Raw genomic sequence first — 22,731 nt, 5'->3', positions numbered from 1 at the left:
ATCTCTTCAGGTCCTTAAGAAGACAAAATGACACATTAACATTACCACTAACTCCAAGGCATTTATATGTTTAGTAATCATACCTGCATATCAAAATTTTCCAGGATAGTCTTCATCTCATCTGCAAGGTGTTGTTTATTCTCTGACCGATACATTATGATGATGGAGTTGCTATGTTTGTTATTAGAGGTCATGAAATCCATTTTGTTGTTTTGAGGTCCACACAAGTGATCCTTTGGAAGAAACCTGAGGGAGTGGGATAAAATATCTGAATGTTAAAGTCGAAAAACAACCAGGTTAGTTGAATAGCGTGCAACTTAGATCTGAACTGGGAGGACAAGAATTTGTGGACCCTAGTATGTATGTGGACGAGTTTTCAACATACCTGGTGTATTGAACGTGCAGGCACACTCAAACACAACAGTGGTAAGTTACATGTCGTCCTGGGTGCCAATGCCAATACAGGTGCAGGTGTATTTACAATACCTATACTGCATGAAGTGTGTGCTCGATGTAGATCTGTATTTTTTTTTTAAAATACACACTGTGAATGATCAGGTTAATAACAGACAAATAATTAAACTTTTAGTTTATAGCTAACGGCACAGCTTTGAAAATATATAATCAATAAACATTATCTCCTCATAACTTTCCATAAAGAAATCTAACGTACAACTATAAGGGCAATAATCTGAATTCTCAGATGCACTCAGTAACGTTACAGTAAATATGGAGAGTCAGGTAACGTTAATAGTAGCCAACATCGACGAATGTATGAAAACTGACAACAGAGAAAGAAACAACAAGAAAGACAACGATCATCAAAAACAAATTAAGCGCACTCACCATGACGTTCCTCTGTCCACGTCGTGCTGTCTCCTTTCATGAATATGATATTTTCACATCTCCAGCCATTTGCTAAACACTGTTCATTCTCCCGCTGCCCGCATTGAAAAGTTGACGTACGTTGACGTTGAACTTCAAAAGTAAGCGCCACCGTAAGGGGCGTGGCTTAGCGCGAGAGAATGTTGTCTTTTTGGAAAACATGCAACAAATATATACATTTTTAAATATATGTTTTATTCAAATATAACAATTAAATAAAACGGTCCACACGCGCAAATTAGTTTTCTGTTCTGTTCTGTGCAGGGTATTACACACATGAGAGGATACCATAGGTGCTTATTCTAACGAAACTTCACAGTAAAAGTCTTCCTGCTCCCAATGTGCAATAATAAATGGATTTCTCGGCGACGTCATCACTGCTTGCGCACGCACCCGAGAGGCAGAAAGAAGAGACCTCTCGTGTTGTAGGTTAGTAGCGGCGTGTCTCGCGCCCGAGGAGGCAACCGACGCCGAGGTCTTCCACGAGGCCAAGGGGCAGGTCTTCCCGGGTGTGCAGTGTGGAATTCCTCCACAAGTTTGGGGTCCAGGATATCATCCGCGTTGACCCAAGTGCGTTCCTCCGGACCATACCCCTCCCAGTCTACTAGATACTGTAGAATTCTGCCCCGGCGTCTGGAGTCTAGTAACTCCTGAACTTGATAGACCTCCTCGCTCTCCACCAGGACGGGCGGGGGACTCTGATCACCAGAAACCTCCTCCCCCTCCTCGCAGGGACCATCGGCAGGTTTGAGCAGGGATACATGGAATGTGGGAGAAATACGAAAGTGATTAGGCAGAGCAAGGCGAAATGATACTGGAGTGATTTGACGTAGGATTTGGAAAGGGCCTACGTACCTTGGACTTAGTTTCTTGCATGGAAGTTTGAGACGTAAATCTCTCGTGGATAGCCACACCCATTGACCTGGTAGATAGTTACGACCGGAACGCCGAAAGCGATCCGCTTGCTCCCTCAGACAGCGGACGGCTTATTGCAGGTGAGTATGAGCTCTGTCCCAGGTTTCCTCGAACCGTTGAACCCAATCATTGATAGCCGGGACATTGGTGGGTTCGCCAGACCAGGGGAATAGTGGAGGTTGAAAACCCAGGATACATTGGAATGGAGTTAGTCCAGTAGCAGGTTTGTGAATGGAGTTCTGTGCGTACTCAGCCCATATGAGATAATGAGCCCAGTCGTTCTGGTTGTGGTAGCAGTAAGTTCGTAGGAAGCGTGCGAGTTCCTGGTTGAGCCTTTCTACCTGACCATTAGACTGAGGGTGGTAGCCGGAGGTAAGGCTTACGTTGATGCCCAGGACCTGACAGAAAGCGGCCCATAGGCAAGAGGTGAATTGAGGACCACGGTCGCATACGATGTCCTCGGGTAATCCGTAGATCCTGAAGACCCAGTTGCAGAGGTTTTCGGCCGTCTGCATGGCGGTAGGTAACTTGGGTAAAGGGATGATGCGGCAGGCCTTGGAGAAACGGTCGATAACTGTCAGTATGGTGGTGTATCCGTCTGAGATGGGAAGGTCGGTAATGAAGTCTATGGCAATGTGCGACCAGGGACGCTGTGGCAGAGGCAAGGGTTGTAGGAGACCTGCAGGGACCTGATGAGAGGATTTGTTCTTGTTACATACGTGACACGATCTGACAAATTGTGTGGAGTCCTTGGGTAATGACGGCCACCAGAAGCGGTTCTGCAGGGTTTGAGTGGTCGCGGTAATCCCTGGATGACCCGTGGCAGGTGAGTTGTGTACCATTTCGATGATGTGGTTGCGGAAGTTTATGGGGACGAATACCTTTGTAGGCGGACACTCAGGGGGTATCTCACCCTCTGCGTTGGCTTGTTCCAGCTCAGTCATGATGTCCCACTGTATGGGTGCAATAACAAGAGAAGCAGGTATAATTGTGTCAGTGCTTCTGGGATTGATCTCACCCTCGAACTGGCGTGACAGGGCATCAGCTTTGACATTCCTTGACCCCGGACGATAAGTAACCGTGAAGTGGAAGCGTGAGAAGAACAGTGACCAACGAGCCTGACAGGGATTGATTCTCTTGGCGGTGCGGAGATATTCAAGATTCTTGTGATCGGTTAACACTGTGAAAGGATGTGTTGCTCCTTCAAGCCAGTGGCGCCACTCCTCGAACGCTGCCTTCATGGCCAGCAATTCTCTGTCTCCGACGTCATAGTTTCATTCTGCTGCCGTAAGTTTCCTGGAATAGTAAGCACATGGATAGAGTTTAGCTGAGTTACCTTGCCGTTGGGACAGGACTGCCCCGAGACCCGTGCTGGATGCATCAACCTCAACAGTGAATGGAAGGCCTGGATTAGGATGATGCAGAATGGGTGCCGTTGTGAAGCGTTCCTTTAATTGCTGAAAGGCGTCGATAGCAGCAGGGAACCACTTGAGGTGAGGCTGACCCTTCTTCACCATGCTGGTAAGTGGACAGGCGATGGTGCTGAAGTTGCGTATGAAGCGCCGGTAGAAATTAGCGAACCCCAGGAAACGCTGTAACTCTGATCATGTTTGGTCGTGGCCAGTTGAGAATAGTGGAAACTTTCTTGTCATCCATGGCCACGCCGTCAGGACTGATTATATACCCCAGGAAGGAAGTCACTGTCTTGTGGAACTCACATTTCTTTGCTTTGACATAGAGTTGAAACTGGATTAATCTCTGAAGAACCTGTCTGACCTGCTGAATGTGCTCCTCCATGGTGTCGGAATAAATCAGGATGTCGTCGATGTACACAATGACAAATCGATAGAGCATGTCTCTGAATACGTCGTTGATGAAAGCTTGAAACACAGAAGGACTGTTGGCCAGACCGAAGGGCATGACGAGATATTCATGTCCTGTAGCTGTGGAGAACGCCGTCTTCCATTCATCTCCCTCCTTTATGCGGATCAGGTTATAGGCACTGCGAAGATCGAGCTTGGTGAAATATTGAGTGGTGCGTAGTTGCTCTAGTGCTGGTGGAACCAGGGTTAATGGGTAGCGATATTTAGTCGTGATCTCGTTCAGACCCCGATAGTCGATGCAGGGACGATGGCCTCCGTCCTTCTTGCTCACAAAGAAGCCTGCGGATGCTGGTGAGGTGGAATGACGAATAAAGCCTTTGGCCAGTTCCTCCTCTATGTATTTCCTCATAGACTCAGACTCAGGTTGTGAAAGAGGAAAGATGCGTCCCTTGGGCGGTTTGGATCCTGGAATGAGATCGATGGCACAGTCGTAAGAGCGATGAGGTGGTAATTGAGAGGCACGTACCTTTCTAAAGGCTAGAGATAGATCTTGGTATTCCTTGGGTGGTACGAATTCTGGATTGGGTCCCTTTGATTCAACAATCTTTGTAGTTTGAATGGTTCTGACGCCCATCGGAGGTAAGGGAGACAAGCAATTAGACCAGCAGTGAGAGTCCCAGTGAATAATTTGTCCCTCTCGCCAACAGATGTGAGGATTGTGAGTGCGCAGCCAGGGTAACCCTAAAATGACGGAGGAGGTAGATGTAGGTAAGATGTGGAATTGTATGCTTTCAGTGTGGAATATACCAGTCTGCATGGTAATGGGTTGAGTCATGGTGCTCACGCGTCCGGTACCCAGGGGTCGGCCGTCTATTGCTTCCACTGCGAGAGAAAAACATTCGGTTACTGGCACGTGATGCTGCTGGGCATAATTCTGGGCCAAAAAGTTCCCCGCTGCCCCAGAATGCAGAAGGGCGGTGGTTTCTAGTCGTTTATCGTTGAACATAAGTGTTATGGTACGAAGACACACATGTATAGGATTGGGTATCACTCACCGCCTGTGGTTTTTCTGGACGAGTGCGTTTGGGGCAGTTATTTCTCACATGAACAGGACTGCCACAGTACAGACACAGACGATGACTTAGCCGATGACTCCTCTCCTCTTCAGATAAATGGTAAGCATTGATCTGCATGGGTTCTGAGCTGTCAAAATCCGCAGCGGGTCGAGTGTGCGCACCGCGCCTCTGACCAGTCTTGCGTGTTCGGATGAGATTGTCGATCTGTATAGCAAGCTCAATGAACTGATCCAAACTCTTGCCATTGTCACGACAAGCTAGCTCAGTCTGTAACTCATGGTTCAATCCTCTCCTGAAACAAGTCTTTAATGTGTCGCTTACCCAGTTGGTCTGAGCGGCCGCCGTTCTCTGACCTTGAGTGAGTTCCATCAAGCGATCGCCCACTCCTTTACCATTGCTGGGATGATCGAAAACCTCTTTAAACCGTTGTAGGAACCCATCATAAGTAGGAAACGCTGTTCCACCATCATTCCACACGGCCGTAATCTATTCCAGAGCCTTTCCCGTGAGCAATGAGCATACCAAAGCGATCTTCCCAGCATCTGTGGGATACATGGTGGGTTGTTGGGAAATGAAGAGAGAATATTGGAGAATGAAACCCTTACATCTCGTTGGATCACCGCTGAACTTCTCAGGCAGAGATAGACGTGGATTCACCGCTGGTGGCGTGCTCACCGCATGTGTAATGGCGGCTGTGGCCGGTGGTGGAGAAGTCACGGGTGTGGATATCTGCATACCTTGTAAAACTTTTACTAGTTCCTCCGTGAGGTTTGTGAGACGGTTGAGCTGGTGTTGGTGAGCAGCGAGCTGGTTGGCTTGAGCGGACATCGATGCAAACAGGTGAGAGACAGCAGCTGGATCTTGTGTTGGCGAAGTCTTCTGTAACGAATCATCACTCTGGCAGGGATCCATTTGCATGCTTTTATTAGAGACAGTCGTAGTTGTACAGGCAGGGTCAGACAGGAGCAAAACAGGAATAACAGAGGCAAGCATAATCGTAATCAGAGGACAGGCAGAGGGTCAGGACAGGCAGTATACACTCACAGATCGTCAAACAGGCAGGGGTCAGAGGCAGGCAGCAAAGGGTCGAGAACGGGTAGCAAACAGGATCGATAACAGACAGTCAGACTTGGGAATAACGCTCAGAAATGTTCACCACGGCAAAACAAGACTTCGCACTGAGCTGAGGGAGAAGGGAGTTCTTAAAGGGCCAGGTGATGGGTGACAGCTGCACGATAATCAGTCCAAGACACAGACTTGTGGGAAATGTTGTGTCAGTGTAAATGAGAGTCAGTACTTGGGAGAGAGTTCCCCTAGCCTGTATATGGTCCCCAAGTGGCTAGAAATTTCGATAGGTGTAAACCGAGTTATGGGTGTCCTGCTCTGCCTTTGAGAAAATGAAAGACGCTAGATAAGCAATCAAAGAACACTCTTTATAATGTTCGGATCTGTCAATCACACATTGCGAGTGTATCTGCACACTTGCCCAAACTGCCGTTATAATGAATGACGCTGTCATGCTGCACAACGAGGCTCTTACTGTATTCATGTCGATGTCGTGTTTGCTGTTAGTTGTGGTCAAAGCATTTTGTGAGAGAAATAGCACTGCAATGACAAGATCACTGCATTCACGCGATCAACATGTTGTCTATGTGCTCAATGTGTTACGTCCGGAACTAAAGAAATGGTCGGATTCAATAGCAAGTAAAAGATGTTTATTTTGAGTGTGACAAGAAGGTCTGGACACAGCGAAGATCCTCCAGGAAGACACACTTGGCGGCACAGGGACTCTGTGGACAGCAGCGATCTCCCGTGAGGTGAAGTGGTGAAGACGGTGATGGTGACACAACCACAGGAATCGGTGAAACACGAAGATCAAGGAGCACGGAGAACAACGGGGTGAGGAACAGGAGGGCAGGCAGGAAACAAACCGGACGACATCCAACAACGCTCTGACAATGACATGACAAACAGAGAGACAATAAATAGGGTGCGCTGATCAACCGCAGCTGGAACGCTGATCATCGCAGCAGGTGTAATCAATAATCAGCACACCCAACTTACGCACGCACAACTCATTCAATCAACCCACACACACACATTCACTCATGCGCCCACGTAAAACGTACGAGAGTGAGATAGTGAATTCATGAACCGTGACACAATGCTCGTCACTGCAGCTTTTCATGTGAAGGGAAAATATCTAAAAATAATGCTATAATCAACACTTTGACGATTTGTTCATCTCGACGGCTGTGATGGTAAAATAAAACATAGTAAAAGTATTCGAGAGGGGTTCCACATGTTATAAAGTTCGTAGAATAAGGAGGAAGAAGACGTTTTTATCGTGTTTATTCAGAACTCTCAGATACATAAACTCGTGCTCACAGTGCTCTCAACAACTCGGTACAATAAAACTTTCTCAGCTATCTTTCTCCAGCTCTAAGGTCTCTCTGGTCCTCCGCCACATAATCTAATACTCATTTCAAATGCAAAGATGTCAGCCAATCACAACAGTGGGCGTTTTCACTAAAGTCTCACATCAGACACGCCCCTTGAAACAGAGCATTCAAGCCAGAGGGCTAATATCAGGATAGAAAAATGCCTTTTATTTCTAAATTATGACATTTTTATATGTAAAAACCATACTCACAATATAAGTACACCTCAGGAAACATTATAAAATTATTTTTAAAAAAAATCCATGCTATGGGACCTTTAAGCACTTCATTTAAATAAATTTTTCAGTAAACAAGACTCTTAATTTTGCTTCTCTCAAGTATCTCTCAAGTATCTTGAGTTAAGAATGTTTAGATATTTGTACTGGAAAATATGACAAAAATACAGAGTAAATAAAAAATTTTTTTGTTGCAACTGGTCATTTTTCACCAGGACAGCGATGCATAAATAGTTGACATTTGGGTTTCACTGTATTTTGATGGTCCCTTTAACACTTTCTGTTGACTATAAGTAACGTTGCACCTAACTCTATTTACCCATTAGTAGACTGGTAGGGTTAAGGCTAGAATAAGTTGACTTGTAGCTGCAAAGTTACTTATTGTCAGTAGAATGTCTGCTGGGGAGCATCACAATATCGAGTTAGCGGACAGTCTACTAATACTCTAATGAGAGTAATTTGACATGTAGTTGCAAAGTTACTTATAGTCAACAGAATGTTCAAAAGGGACCATCAAAATGAAGTATTACTGACATTTGCATTTTGCTTAATCATCTTTGTACATACATGGTAAAGTAGTCTATATCAGTCTTGATGTATTTTGCATCAAGATGATTCACTTGCTTCTCAACATTTTGATGCATGGGTGTATCGATTTGCATGTTTCTCAGAAACAGAATCGTATCACCACAGCTTCATGACCTGCACCCTTCTGAGAGAGGGACTGTGCTCCGGTGGTGCTGGCTTCCTTCTGTTCTGTCTATGTGATCTACTACTTTTTCTTGGAGAGGTTGCATTTCAAGACCAAGAATCATGCATTCCTTGCTGCTGGGATGTTCAGTCATGGCGCTGATTTACCTCTCAGGTAAATGGCTTTTTGACCCATTAAAAACTGTTTTTTTAGTTTGACTTTTAAACATGGTACTCTCTGAAATGCCACATTTTGGTGCAGTTATGGGAGGAATTATTTAAGACGGCAGTTCTTTACAAAACCGATTCATTTGATTCTTGTTTTAGATTTGAAAGTTGCAGGATTACATTTTGCATATTACAGTTGCCCTAGACTTGTTTTCAGTGTTGTTCTTCCTTTCCATCTGTGAGTGAAAGAGGAAGTCCCACCGCTTCAAAACAAGTTTGCATTGCCTTGGAACTTAAAAATATACTGTTATAATGTGGGATGCACATACTGTTCAGTGTCTTTAATAATGCCAAGCATGTTTCATGGTTTTACTTCTGCTGGTAAATTACAGCAAATGACCATTGCGATATTAAACCGGTTCCGTCTTATATATTTTCTCTTCATCCATCTCATAATTTCAGCTGAAGGAACCAATGTGTACCAGAAGCCACGATATCTCGGCGTTAAGACAGGTCGGTATGTTATGATATACTGTGTATATCCGTCTCATCGGCCTTTGCCAGCTCATGTACAATGGTTCAAAGAACGGACTGACAGAGACCCACTCAAGAACAGCCAAAGAATAATTATAAAGGAGAAGACTGAAAGCACAAACGCCTCCATTACCATAAAGAAAGTGGAGATTGAGGACAGCGGCACTTATTTTTGCAAGCTGAATGGTACGCTTGGACCAGGAACTGCGCTACAAGTGTCCAGTAGGTGTTGATTTGTATTTGATGTCATTCCCTTTCTTTCTTCGCCGGCCTGTTTACCATACTAGTATTTCTTTGTTTCTTCCACAGGATATAGTGAGCCCCAAGCTGTCTTGCGGAGATCAAGAGTCAAGGATGTTATCATTTTCCTTCAGGCTTTTCTGTTGATTTTCTGCATTGTCGTTCCTCTCGTTCAGTTTTACAAGCTGGTAAGGGTTCTCTATTGCTTTGTGCACTTGTGTGAGGTATCCATTCATTTTTGGTTACACGTCATTTCAAAAGTAACTATAAGTAACTTTGCAACCTGTCAACTAACTCGCATTAGACTGGTAGGATTAGTAGAATAAGCTGGAGTACACTCTAAAAAAATGCTGGGTTAAAAACAACCCAAGTTGGGTTGAAAATGGACTAACCCAGCAATTGGGTTGTTTTAACCCAGCGATTGGGTTGTTTTAAGCAAACATTTACTGCTGGGTTAAAGCGACCCATTCACTGGGTTAAAACAACCCAATGGCTAGGTTAGTCCATTTTCAACCCAACTAGGGGTTGTTTTTAACCCAGCATTTTTTAGAGTGTACATATAGTCAGTAGATTGTGTGTTGGAGAGCATCAAAATAAAGTGTTAGCAGATATTAAGTAGACAGTCTATTAATTAGGGCCCGAGCATCGATGGTGTGTGTCTAATATTCTTCTTCTCCGAAATGACTTGCATTTTCGAGGGCGTAAACATGCTCGAAAACTCATGAAACTTTGCTCAAGTGTTAGAAGTGGTGAAAATTGACATCTGATATGGGTTTCAGAATTAGGCGTGGCAAAATTGCTCGATAGCGCCACCTACAAAATTTCAAATCAACGTTGTTCGTGCTACGTTTCACGCACGAGTATGCAATTCGGTACACACATGGAACAGCCCAATACCTACAAAAAAGTATCTGGGAGCAAAATCTGAAAACACAGATATTTAATTTTCTCTACAAAAGTTTTGCAGTTTTTGCCATTTCCAGACATTGTAATTCAACGAACTCCTAGAGATTTAATCAGATCAACATCCTTTGCAAAGTTAAATTGTGAAGATCTTGAGTTTTCCCTTAAGGGCGTGTCCGTGGCGGTCTGACAAAGTTCGATGTTTCGCCATGACACAGGAAGTTGTTGTAACTCAGGCACACAATGTCCTATCTACCTCAAACTTCTTTTTGACTCTGAAAAGAATCGCATTTTTGAGGTCCAATTTTTTTCAGAAGTGGAGAAAATGTAAGTCTTCTATGGGTTTCAGATTTAGGTGTGGCAAAATGGCTCTATAGCGTCACCTACAAATTTTCAACGAAGTGCCCCTCTCACTACGCTTCACGTATAAGTATGAAATTCAGTAGACACATGTGACAGCCCAATACCTACAAAAAAGTCTCTGGGAGCAAAATCTGAAAACACAACAGGAAGTGAGATATTTAGAATTTTCTCTGCAAAATTTTTGCAGTTTTTGCCAATTCCAGACGTTGTAATTTAACAAACTCCTAGAGATTTAATCAGATCAACATCATATTTGCAGAGTCTAATCTAAAGGCCTTTGCGACGTTAAATTGTAAAAGATCTTGAGTTTTCGCTGAAGGGCGTGTTCGTGGTGGTCTGACAAAGTTCAATGTTTCGCCATGAAACAGGAAGTTGTTGTAACTCGGGCATACAATGTACGATTTACCCCAAACTTCTCGTGTTTTATTCCTGGCCTGGCCTGAAGAAATCTACATGCCAATATTCAGTTACAGTCATAGCGCCACCTACTGGCAACAGGAAATTACATGTTTTATACTGTGATTAACTACCACATCAACATCATATTTGGTCAGTCTAATCTTAAGGCCGTGGTGATGTTAAATTGTAATGATCTTGAGTTTTTGCTGAAGTGTCCGTGGCGGCTGGACAAAGTCTAATGTTTTGCCTCCGAAAGGAATCGCATTTTTGAGGTCCACTTTTTTTCAGAAGTGGAGAAAATGTAAGTCTTCTATGGGTTTCAGATTTAGGTGTGGCAAAATGGCTTGATAGCGGCACCTACAAATTTTCAACGAAGTGCCCCTCTCACTACGCTTCACGTATAAGTATGAAATTCGGTACACACATGTAACAGCCCAATACCTACAAAAAAAGTCTCCTGGTGCAAAATATGAAAATCAACAGGAAGTGAGATATTTAGATTTTTCTTTGCAAAATGTGTTGTACTTTAACAAACTCCTCCTAGAGATTTAATCAGATCAACATCATTTTTGCACCATGTGGCGGTGGCCCTTTCATTAATGCCTGCAGCTTTAATATTCTCATTATGACTGCTAGTTGACATGTTACAAAGTTACTTAGTTAGTTGAATGTCTAAAGTGGACCATCAAAATAAAGTTTAACCTGTTTTTTTTTGTTGTTTTTTTGTTTTTTGCCATAATACAGTTATAAATAAGCACTAACAGCAGTTTCTCGTTGTGTTTGGTTTCAGGAGAAGAAAGAAGAAGCGGATTATGAAGAACCTGAGGATGATCACATATATGAGGTGAGTGTTTTGATTAATTCGTTTAGCTTGTTACTGTCTTTGTGTGTTTACGGTTGGTTGAGTTTGAAGCTCAAAGTGCTGAAGCTATTGTTGCATGCACTACTACAGGAAGTGAAAACACGCATGGTCTGTTCTGATAGACAATGCATGAAATTATATTTGTGATGTACATGCAATTTCATAAAATAGGAACATTGGTAACACTTTATTTTGTACATTCTGTTGACTATAAGTAACTTTTCAACAAACTCTCAGAGTATTAGTAGACTGTCTGCTTAATATCTCTTTATTGTGATGTTCCCCAACAGACATTCTACTGACTATAAGTAACTTTGCAGCTACAAGTCACTTATTCTAACCCTACCAGTCTACTAATACTACTAACACTCTAATGAGAGTTAGTAGACATGTAGGTGCTTTGTAACTTATAGTCAACTAAATGTGTTAAAGGGACTGTCAAAATAAAGTGAAACCAGAGCATTTCTAACCTTTTCAAGTTCCGGTCCTCAAATTTGATTGGCCGAGCAGCGTTCCAAGAGTTCTGTTGATCTGTGTGAGACAGACTGTCAGTTTGCACTGCAAAAAAAAAAAGATTTGCCTAGTATTTTTGTCTTGTTTTGTAGTACAAATACAGTACATTTTTAGACATTTAGACATATTGGTATAGTATTAGCAGACTGTCTGTTTAATATCTACTAATGCTTTATTTTGATGCTCCCCAACAGACTTTCTACTGACTATAAGTAACTTTGCAAGTACACGTCAGCTTATTCTACTAACCCAACCTAACAGTCTACTAATACTCTAATGAGAGTTAGTTAACATGTAGGTGCAATGTTACTTCGAGTCAACAGAATGTCTAAAGGGGACCATAAAAAAAAAGTGTAACCCTGATTCAAAGTCCCTTTAAGGCAAGTCATTTCACTCGACGGCCATCTTTGAAACGCCTCTCGGGCAGCTATTTCAGTCATGCAAGTGCAGCTTCTATCTCTCTGAATGGGGAAACATTAAACTTTCTAAGGCTGTCCACAAAGCTTACGATTAAATTTCATATTTTAAATCACCTATGAAATCTAACAACTGTCTCATAAAATGAACACTCAAATCATGACCAAAATTAGCATTCTTTCAGACTGGACCAGCCAATGCACATGTGCAGTTATAAGCGTGCATCTCAGAACACTGTTTCTATTGCAACCGGCACTTCTAAAAGTAGCTGCGGTGACGCAATGACTTTACCACTTATTCTGCCATATTGCGGGTTGCACTTTCTCCCAGTCATAGTAATATTGTGTATTTTTCTAAAGTCTTTGGTCTTTTGGTCTTTGGTGTTGTCACCAGACACCTGATTCTGCTTTGGCTTCATTTAGAATACATTTTTTTGGCAGAACAAAAATAGACAAAGTAACCCAGTTTAAAAGACGTCTAATAGCCGTCCAAACACAGCCCTTGTGTCTAGGCTAAAACAAGGTAAAATGTAATAGACGTCTAACCATAGCCCAAGAATAGACTAGACATTTAGAACATGAACATGTCAAATAAATGAAACCAAACACTTTGTAATCACTGTTGACTTTGCTAGCATGATGGAATATCATACATCCCACAAGTTATTTTAGCAAAAACAACAAATCCAAGGTTATTTGGCTAGAAGTGTGTTACTCATAGTTGGACTATATCGGGTCTAATAGTTAACCGAGACGGTGAAATGACGGCTACTGCTTGCTGGGAACAAGAGCACTGATGAATTATAGACCTTTCATCCTAGTGTAAGAAAAAGTGATTATTCTGTCTATACCGTTTTTCTAGATTGCTAACTACACACCAACTTGTACAAAACCTGCCTAGTGAACACTAATGAGATTCATTCATAACACTGTTACCTCTTATTGAGATTAAGGAATAATTTTGCAGCTCAATGTCTATTATAGTATACATACAACATAAATGAAAAGAGTGCATATACAGAAAATACAACAATGAGTTTTAGGGGGGAAAAAATCATTACACTATTGTAAAGTGATCTTACAGTAAATTAAAAGCACTAAAGCTCAAATACCAAATAATTGAATATGAACTCAGTAGGCAACACAATACAGTATACTGTCAATTACAGTGCAGTAATAAATAAATAAATCAAGCATCCTCTGCAACTTTCATTACAGTATTATAGCAGTTTGAGATTTTCTCTATCATTTCTCAGTTCTGCAAAAATACAGTACATATAAATAAATTTGACAATCACGAGTTTGAGGGTATACATGTTCTACAGTTTACTGGATATAGAATAGTGAATTGTCCCTTATCTGAAGTACTGTGTACTGTAATTATAGTGTAAGTGTAAGTAGTCTTAAAGCCTGTAGATGATTATTTCAGCTCTCTCTCCAGTAATTTATATCCTGAGATTCTGATTGGTGTGTCATGTTTTGCTACTTAATGTTTTCTCGTGGATAAATGTGTGCTATTTGAATTCACATTAGCTATATTATGTGTTTGTGTTTTATGAATGAGAACAACCTGTGTAAAATGAGGGTATTGTTATGAGTTTTGCAGGAATCTTGAAGAAAATTGAGATGTGTGTGAAAACAGGTAACGTGTTAAAGGGTTCCCAGCAGGCACACGGCGTCATAAGACGTTGCTATTTGGTTGCATTTTGGTTGCGACGTCAGGTGATCAGAATGTCAGCTCAATGTCAAATGCCATCCTTTACTTGACCTCCAATAACCGACGTCAGCTGACGTTGATATTTTGTTGTTTTTAGGTTGTGTTGTAAAGTAACCAAAATCCAACGTTGAGCCAACGTCTCAAGCCAACGTCGTAATGACATCATATACTGACATTTAGTCGTGAGGTATAGTGACCAAAACCCAACGTCTCCTTGACGTCATAATCAATGGTAACGTCCATACAACGTCAAATTCTAACATCATTAGACGTTGTCAACTTCGAGTCATCATTAGACGTTGATCTTTTGTTGATTTTAGGTTGTGGTATTAACTAACCAAAATACAACGTCAAGCCAACGTCATCTTGACGTCAGTTTCCAACGTTGGACAACCCGAATTTCCTTTTTCAACCAAAATGCAATGTCTGTCCGACGTTGGAGACCAACGTCAATCTGACGTCCAGTGCCTACTGGGTTAGTTCACCCAAAAAAAAATAATTTTGTCATTAATCACACCCTCATGGAATTCCAAACCCGTAAGACTTTCGTTCATCAAATGAAGATATTTTTTAATGAAATCTGAGAGCAAGCCCCAGAAAGGTACTAAAGAAAGACTTTATAAAAAATATTGTTTTATACTAACCTGTTTGTAACTACAATTTTATGAAGCGACGCGAGTGCTTTGTTTGCACAACCCCTTTGTTGACCCCCCCCCCCCCCCCCCAAAAAAATGTAGCACTTTATTTACAAAATATGCATCTCAAATGTGCGTTTACCAATCGGCAACCTCCCGCAGTTTCTCTTGAAGCCAATACGGAAGTGACTTTAACTGTAATTCATCGACTGGCCGCTAGGGACAGACTCCAGAAGGCAGCAGAATCTCATTGAGCCCCATGTTAAAAAGCCCAACTTTACAGCAGATTAAAACATGTTTACAGCCTGGTACAAATTGTGGTTTTGGTCTATACGGCTAATTTTTTCCCTTCATGACAACTGTGAGGGGGTGATTTTTTTTATAACTCATTAAGGGGGACAGGATTTCTCATGGCCCCGGGACAAGTGGATTTTTTGAAAGGGCAAATGAAAAAGAATTGTACTTGCCCGATCGGACAAGTATCCTGATTAAAACATCAATGACAAAAATAAACAGGGAATGCAAGAACGTTAAGGCTTTATATAACGTAAACAAATTTTACAAAGTTCCCCTCCTCACAGTTGTCATGAAGGGCAAAATTAACCATATAAACCAAAACCACAATTTGTACCAGGCTGTAAACATGTTTTTATCTGCTGTAAAGTTGGGCATTTTAACATGGAGCTCAATGAGATTCTGTTCCCTTCTGGAGCCTGTCCCTAGTGGCCAGTCGATGAATTGCAGTTTAAGTCACTTCCGTATTGGCAGAAATTGAAACAAATGAGCACAGCTGTTTTCCTAATACATCACAACTGAAAATGTGACACTGATTTCATATGACAGTTCCATAAACAATTAATTAACATTAAGTCACTTACATTTTAGATGCAATTTTGACTGTTTTTGTTCTATTTCAGCAGCAAAAATAGTCCCAAACAAAGATCAGCAGCAACGCAACAGTGTGTGTTACTGAAATATTCAGCGTTTGAATGAATCGAATCAATGACTCACTCATTCAGACGGTCACCTGCGCCACCTACTGGCAGTTTAGTTTCATGTTTAAACATTCTTTCCAACATTCTTATTTGTATATTCAAAAAATATTTAAAACAATCTCATAACATTATTTAATGCAGTTGGAATTTTTGAGGGTAAATTATTATATTGTACAGCCCTGTAGTTTCTTATTCTAATTTAATTTATTGATCAAATTTAAGAATATAAAATGAGATAGATCAGTAAATCCGAAATATGCAGATTTAAATATGTCAAAGTTGATTGAACGTGTGTGTGCGTGCGTGCGTGCGTGCGTGCGTGCGTGCGTGTGTGTGTGTGTGCGTGCAAACAAAGCACGTGAGTCGCTTCATAAAATTGAGGTTAAAGTACACTGTAACAAAAATTCAGGTCTCCAATTGAAAATTTTCCAGTGACTGATCACATCTAAATTTTTCAGTTGGCCAAATTAAATTTCTGTGAATTGATGCAATTTAATTCAATTAAAATTCAAGAAATTAAAACTAAAAATTTTTGATGTGATCGGTCACAAGAAAATGTTCAATTGGAGACCTAATTTTTTTTTACAGTGTAAGTAAATGTGACTCCAGTGTTTTAACACCATTTACTTTAAAGATGTATTTACTACTTGAAAGTGGTAGTTGCGTAGCTGTCAATGGAGGGAAATAGACACTTTATAATAGTACATATTTAATTAATAATTTCTAAAGCATTAATAGACATTAATAAATACAGCTATAAATGCTTTACTCTTGATTTATAAGCTTATCTATAATGCATTTAATAATTGTATTTTCATACTTTATTAATGATCAATTAACCATTTCTAAATTAAGTATTACATTATTTACAAACATTAATTAGAAGTTGTCAGTGGTTCATAAGATCATTTATAAAGTGTAAGTAAACGATTAATAAACTATTTAAATGTACATTTATACATATTATTATTTAGAAATATAGAAATAGTTACTCAGTGTGTTAATAAATGCTTTATTAACATGTATTCCTACTGTAATTCGTGATTTATTCAGGTAGTTATAAAACATTTAGTAGTTAGTGAACTATTTCTGTGAGCTCATCTAAAGTGAGGACTATTTATGCCACATAAAAGCTTTTACAAAGGATTGTTCTTAATTTTCTTTGAAATCCATGTTTTTTCCCCTCTGTGTGCTGTACAGGGTTTGGAGATTGAGCAGTGTGGTGGGGATATATACGAGGACATCTCTACTTATGCCCAGCCCTCAGATGCAGCATGGGAAGTTGAGTCCCCAGACCAAGAGTGAGGAAAAAAAACACACCCATCAGATAGATCAGCTTCAACAACACCAGACACGATGATTACATTCAGTCCAGTCTGAGTCCACTATCACGACTGACGATCCGTTTGTGCTGTGTGTATGCACACTGATGATTTCACTGAGTGTGAGTGTATGTTCAAAAAAGATTTCACTTGAAAGCATGAAACTATTAGGAGTAGGCTAGGCTAACCATGCCGTTTATACTGTTGATAGGCTATACATTTGTTGAGGTTGTGACATTTACACAAATTCTATTAACATATTCTATGAACTATTATAGAATGTTCGTTCAACGTTTTATGCTCTTTAATAACGTTATCAAAACATTACCACAAAAAAGTTATTGACACATTATTCGTGGAAAGTTGGATGCTAGTTTTTTAAATGTTACTATTTACTACTTTTTCAGAGAACATTCAAATGTAACATTCCCATAATGCTTAGGCCTACAAAACGATGAAATGGAGGAAACATTCCTTTAATGTTTTCTGTTACGTTCACATAAAAAAGGTTTTAAAAACGACGTTCATAACTTAATGCACGTTAGCAAAACTTAGAACATATTTTTGTTAGCTTGGTTGTAATACATTTAAATTATGTGTTTATTATTGTTTGCTTGTCTGTTTTCTTTATTACTCATTTTACCCACTGAAATTGTTTTTTTGAGTGTGTTTGTTTTATAAATTCTGGCTATTCTTTCATGATAATAAGGTGCTGTGTATGTGGAAATAAAAGCTATAAGGAACTGCTCAAAGCTAAAGGAGTGCAAATGAAATGTCTACTTTCACTTCATATCTGTTAAAATAAGCATGTGAAAAGCAGGTGTTTTCCACAAAGCAGCTTTTTTTTGGTCGATTGTTGATATTTCCTTGATATGGACTCCACAAGTCTGGTGATCATCTGCAGAGAACATTTGACCGTCTGTACAAGGATTTAACATTGTCAATGTCACAAATTTGCTATTTGACTAGTAAAATATTGCAAAATCCTAAATATGTGTTCTTCATTTTATGTCAGTAGCCTATTTTACCCTAAAACGTTCAAACTTGCGGTTTATAAAAACAGTAGGCTACAAAAAATCCCAGATTTTCAATGAGGTCTCACATCATTTGGACACTTTGGGCCCTTAAGCAGGCCTATATACTTAATACATATATCCTATAATAATACATATGGAAAAGAAATACAAAAAGAGACTGGCGGAGTGTTCAACTGTTCAGTCTTGTAATAACGAGGTGCTGTACGAGCTGTAGGCAGGGAAAGCGCGCCATCTTATGGCCATTCAGTCAAAATCCTGTTCATGCTGGAATACACACAACTTGATTTTGCCCTGATTTACAGTCTAGAGCAGTGGTTCCCAACCACGTTCCTGGAGGACCCCCAACAGTGCACATCTTGCATGTCTCCTCAATCAAACACACCTGATTCAGGTTATCAGCTCATTAGTAGCTACTCCAAGACCTGATGTGGGTGTGTCAGACAAAGGACACATCCAAAATGTGCACTGTTGGGGGTCCTTCAGGAACGTGGTTGGGAACCACTGGTCTAGAGGAGTCGACGCTACTGTTGCCCAAAGTCAGAGCCAGTCTGTAGATTTGAGTTGACAGATTTCACAGAAAATCACAGAAATTATGATTTAAAGGCCTAGTTTCACAGAACAAGGCTTAGATTAAGCCATTAGGCCTTAGTTCATTTAGAACATTTAAGAGGCTTTTATAAACGTGCCTTAGAAAAAACTTTACTGGTGTGCATCTTGAGACAAAACAATGACACTAATATATTTTAAGATATGTTAGTGTTAGTGTAAGTCGCTTTCAGTTAAAACAGATCAAACATGCATTTTAGTCTGGGACTAGCCGGTGAAACCAGGGGGAAACTTGTTATCTCGTAATTTGGATTTAGTATGTCATAATTTTTCACTTTTCATAATTATGACTTTTTAAATCATTGTTTCGACTTTTCATCTCATAATTATGACTTAGGCTATGTCATAATGTCGACTTTTTATGTGATAATTTTCAACTTTTTTGATACTTTTTATATCATAATTAATTAGGACTTTTAAAGAAATCATTTCGACTTTTAAAGTCATAATTTTGACATTTTAATCTCATAACTTCACCTATAATTTCAATTTAATGGTCATAATTTGCAACTTTTAAAGTCATAATTTCAATTTAACGTCATAATTTTGTAATGTATGTCATAATTTTGACTTTTTAACCTCTTAACCTTTAAATTTAATGGCATAATTGTCATAACTTTTTAATCATCATTTTGGTTATCATTTCAATTTAACGTCATCATTTTGACTTTTTACGTCATATTTAAGACATCTCATAAAGCGTGAAATGGGCTTCCATATCTATATGACGGTGTGTGTGTGAGATCCTCAGTCGTTTAGTGGATGATGTCCAGTTTTTCTGAAAAAACAGTGTGTGATGTGTAGTGTTTTAAAATGTTTATATTTGAAAAGTGCTGTAGTTTTATTCAGTGTGCAAACAGGGGAAACATTGTGTTTTAAAAGGATTCAAAAAAATTCATAAATACACAAAATATTTGTAAAAAAATTCAAGTTTTTATTAAATGCCAGAAATACAAAATTAGCTTATGTAATCGCTTCATTTACTGCATAACTGCATTTTTGCATATTAATGTCACAGCCAGAATAAAGGATCCATTAATAAATAAATTAATAAATAAGTATAAAAGCTTTAAAAATATATACAAAATATATTATATAAAAAATATTAAATATATTTAAATAGCATAAATATTACATTAAAATAAATAATAATACAAAATAATTTAAAACACTGTACAGTAATAAATAACTCTTTTTCAAATGTATAACAATGACTCTACTGTAAGACGACATTATAAAAGAGGAGTGTAAACACTGATGAATAACACTGAGGTGTGTGTGTGTGTTCTTCTGTTCGTGGAGTGAAGGTCCAGTCATTACACCAGAGTGTAGAAGGGGAAAAACAGCTGGTTCATGAGACTTATGACCCGTTTCCTGACGATCTCCCAGCTTTTACCTCCGTCCTCCTGCAAGAGGAATACAACATTAGGATGAGTTTCCACATTTATAGCTGAGGGTTAATCTTTCTATATTAGAAGCAGAATCTCACCTTGTTCAGCTCTGTCATTCGTCTCAGTCTTTCAAAATAGAGATGCAGCTTTTTGTTCCTCTTCATTCTGTAATCACCCTGCATTCACAAAGAAATGAATGAGTTCCTCTGGCTTGACAGATGGTGACCTTATGGATATGTGTAAATATAAATATATACTGTACTCACACATGAGCGCAGTCCATCAATCTCCGTATGGACGATGTTTAAGAACTCCTCCATTTTTTTAGCATCCCAGGGCACGACGGCATCGTCAAAGAGGCCAGTGATCTCCACCAGAGCCTGAATGACGAACAGGATCTGCTTGTCGGGCTGAGGAGAATAAACAGATATATGTCAATAGATTCATAATCAACAGCACAAATCAGGGTCTTTAATGAAAAATGTTTTTTACTAACCTCTGCTGTTCTGTGGTTATTGATCAGCTCATATGGGATAGGGTTGATGCCATTATGGTCATTATGGATTTTCTCACCCTACAACACACACAGAAACAGATTTAATGATGAGACTATAACAGAATGAACAGATTCTTTTCTGTAAAGCCGATTTTTGATTGAGGCAATCAGTTGTCTAATTTTTTTAAAGTTAAGAAATGTAAATTTTAAGTACGCAGAACTTTTATTTTGTAATCATACATTTGAATTGCTTTGAACTTGAAATATTTGAGTAAGCTAATTCATACATTTAACATAAAAATATAATGTTATCTCAATTAGTAGTGGAAACCTGACTAGCTTTAACTAGCTTTAGCTAATTCAATAAATGCCACCTTGCTAATTGGTAACACAATGCTTTGATAGCATTAGCATAGCACTTGCCAAATGAGCAATATAAAACATATATGGTTCTTTAATGTATTTGCATTGTACTAAAATGCGTTCATTTTCAATGGGCATATATGCGGTTGAAACAGGTAGCTTATAGTGCTTCCCAAATTTTTCAACATGAACATTTTAATATAACATTATAGTCATTATGGCCTTCAGAAAAATGTGGGGTGCACTATAGGCCCCTGTGGCACGGCCTGAGCTTTTGTCCTTAATGGCATTTTTTTCCTTGCATTACTTTTACTTTTATACTTTAAGTAGTTTTGAAACCAGTACTTTACACTTTCACTTGAGTAAAAAGCTGCTACAGAAGTCTTTATATCTACACTTCTACCTGAGTAATGAATGTGAATACTTTTGACACCGTTGATCTTGCACAAAAAAACATTATATAACACATCATTTTGGCATTTTCTGTCTTGTTTGAGTGTCATGGCAAAGCATGCTGGGACATAGAAATGCCCTGTTTCAGTTCAGTTTAAGTTTGTCTAACTCAAAACAACAAAATAATTCAGATTACTTCACATGTGTCCGTTTTGAGAACTCAAAAAAAAACAACAACTTCTAAATACTCATAGAAGTTCATTTGATTGAACTAATTTGTTTGATTTGAGTACTCAAACCCGTTCATTATTATGAGTGTTAGGGCTTACAGTGTGTTCATCTTGAAATATTATATAAACATTATTCTTACTTGTTTTACACGTGTATCACTCGTTCGATCTACAGTTGTACTAAAAGTCCTTTTACTAAAACTTGTTTGACTATCAATCAGACGACAGAATGTGAAGATTGTGCAACATTTTCAGCCAAATTTTGCTGTAGGTTTTATAGGGCTAAATACACTTTTAGATATTTTTTTTCCACTTAAAAAGTCCTTCATAACAAATGTTTATTTTAATTATAGCCTATATTTATATTTCATTAAAAAACACAAATATTCCATAGTCTCTCAATTTATAGCCAAACAATATATATATAACTATTTTATTTAAATCGGAAGATACACTTAAAGTATAAAAAAGCACTCACCATCGTTCTGATCATATCCAGAGAGATTCCGTGCTGGTGCTTAAACTTGTGTTGTATCCACCTGCAGCTGAGCACAGAGCTGATCCCACACACTGACAGGAGGAGGCAGAGCTGGAGACACACACGAACAGTCATTCTGTCGTCTTGAGGGCTGGTCGATTCCACAGGTTGATCCGCTTGATGAGCCGCTGCTGCTGTTAAAGTACTCCGGTTGTTCTTGGCTGATATTGGATGATCTTGTAACTTCTCCTCCATTCTGTCCTCCTTTTATATGTCCGTATCTCATGAAGCGAAGACAATTAGCATTTCGCTTTCCAGATGTAAACATCGCACACCTCAGAGACAGGTAACCGCATGCGCAATGCGCGTGGGAAAGTTGCGCGTTTCATCAGAATTCCTACAGAGTTCTCTCATTGTGTACAAAAATAACAAGCACGAACACATTACAATTGAATAAATACAATATAAACCACAGAAGACCGACTGGTAATGAACTGAACAATAGTGTACAATAAAAGTGAAAAGACAGAGTGAATGGACTCAGACGAAACGTGTTGCCTTGTACAGTAGATATAACTAACATAATAAACAAACAAATAGGCTA

The 22,731-nt window shown here is 39.5% G+C and overlaps 2 protein-coding genes across 2 annotated transcripts; one reads left to right on the top strand and one right to left on the bottom strand.

The window, feature by feature from the left end:
- Nucleotides 1-8,084: 8,084 nt before the first annotated feature.
- On the top strand, nucleotides 8,085-18,121 carry cd79b (CD79b molecule, immunoglobulin-associated beta). The gene is made up of 5 exons (XM_079845404.1): nucleotides 8,085-8,241; nucleotides 8,697-8,990; nucleotides 9,078-9,196; nucleotides 11,464-11,517; nucleotides 17,012-18,121. The coding sequence occupies exons 1-5, from the start codon at nucleotides 8,190-8,192 to the stop codon at nucleotides 17,114-17,116; spliced, it is 624 nt and encodes a 207-aa protein (XP_079701530.1). The 5' UTR covers nucleotides 8,085-8,189; the 3' UTR covers nucleotides 17,117-18,121.
- Nucleotides 18,122-20,092: 1,971 nt separating this feature from the next.
- On the bottom strand, nucleotides 20,093-22,382 carry LOC307144219 (interferon a3-like; the record flags this gene model as incomplete). Its single annotated transcript, XM_079846324.1, has 5 exons — nucleotides 20,093-20,179; nucleotides 20,266-20,343; nucleotides 20,434-20,577; nucleotides 20,664-20,741; nucleotides 22,128-22,382. The coding sequence occupies 5 exons, from the start codon at nucleotides 22,380-22,382 to the stop codon at nucleotides 20,093-20,095; spliced, it is 642 nt and encodes a 213-aa protein (XP_079702450.1).
- Nucleotides 22,383-22,731: the final 349 nt, after the last annotated feature.

Source organism: Gobio gobio (assembly GCF_949357685.1).
Source record: "Gobio gobio genome assembly, chromosome: 20".
NCBI classification, from domain to species: domain Eukaryota; kingdom Metazoa; phylum Chordata; class Actinopteri; order Cypriniformes; family Gobionidae; genus Gobio; species Gobio gobio.
This window is presented reverse-complemented; position numbering and strand designations above follow the sequence as displayed.

What these genes read in the sequence shown, in the direction of transcription:
- cd79b (XM_079845404.1), top strand. Translation starts at nt 8,190, where the DNA reads ATGCATTCCTTGCTGCTGGGATGTTCAGTCATGGCGCTGATTTACCTC. An exon ending in AACTGCGCTACAAGTGTCCA is followed by an intron (nt 8,991 to 9,077) that starts GTAGGTGTTGAT and finishes TTTCTTCCACAG; the next exon opens with GATATAGTGAGCCCCAAGCT. An exon ending in TCGTTCAGTTTTACAAGCTG is followed by an intron (nt 9,197 to 11,463) that starts GTAAGGGTTCTC and finishes GTTTGGTTTCAG; the next exon opens with GAGAAGAAAGAAGAAGCGGA.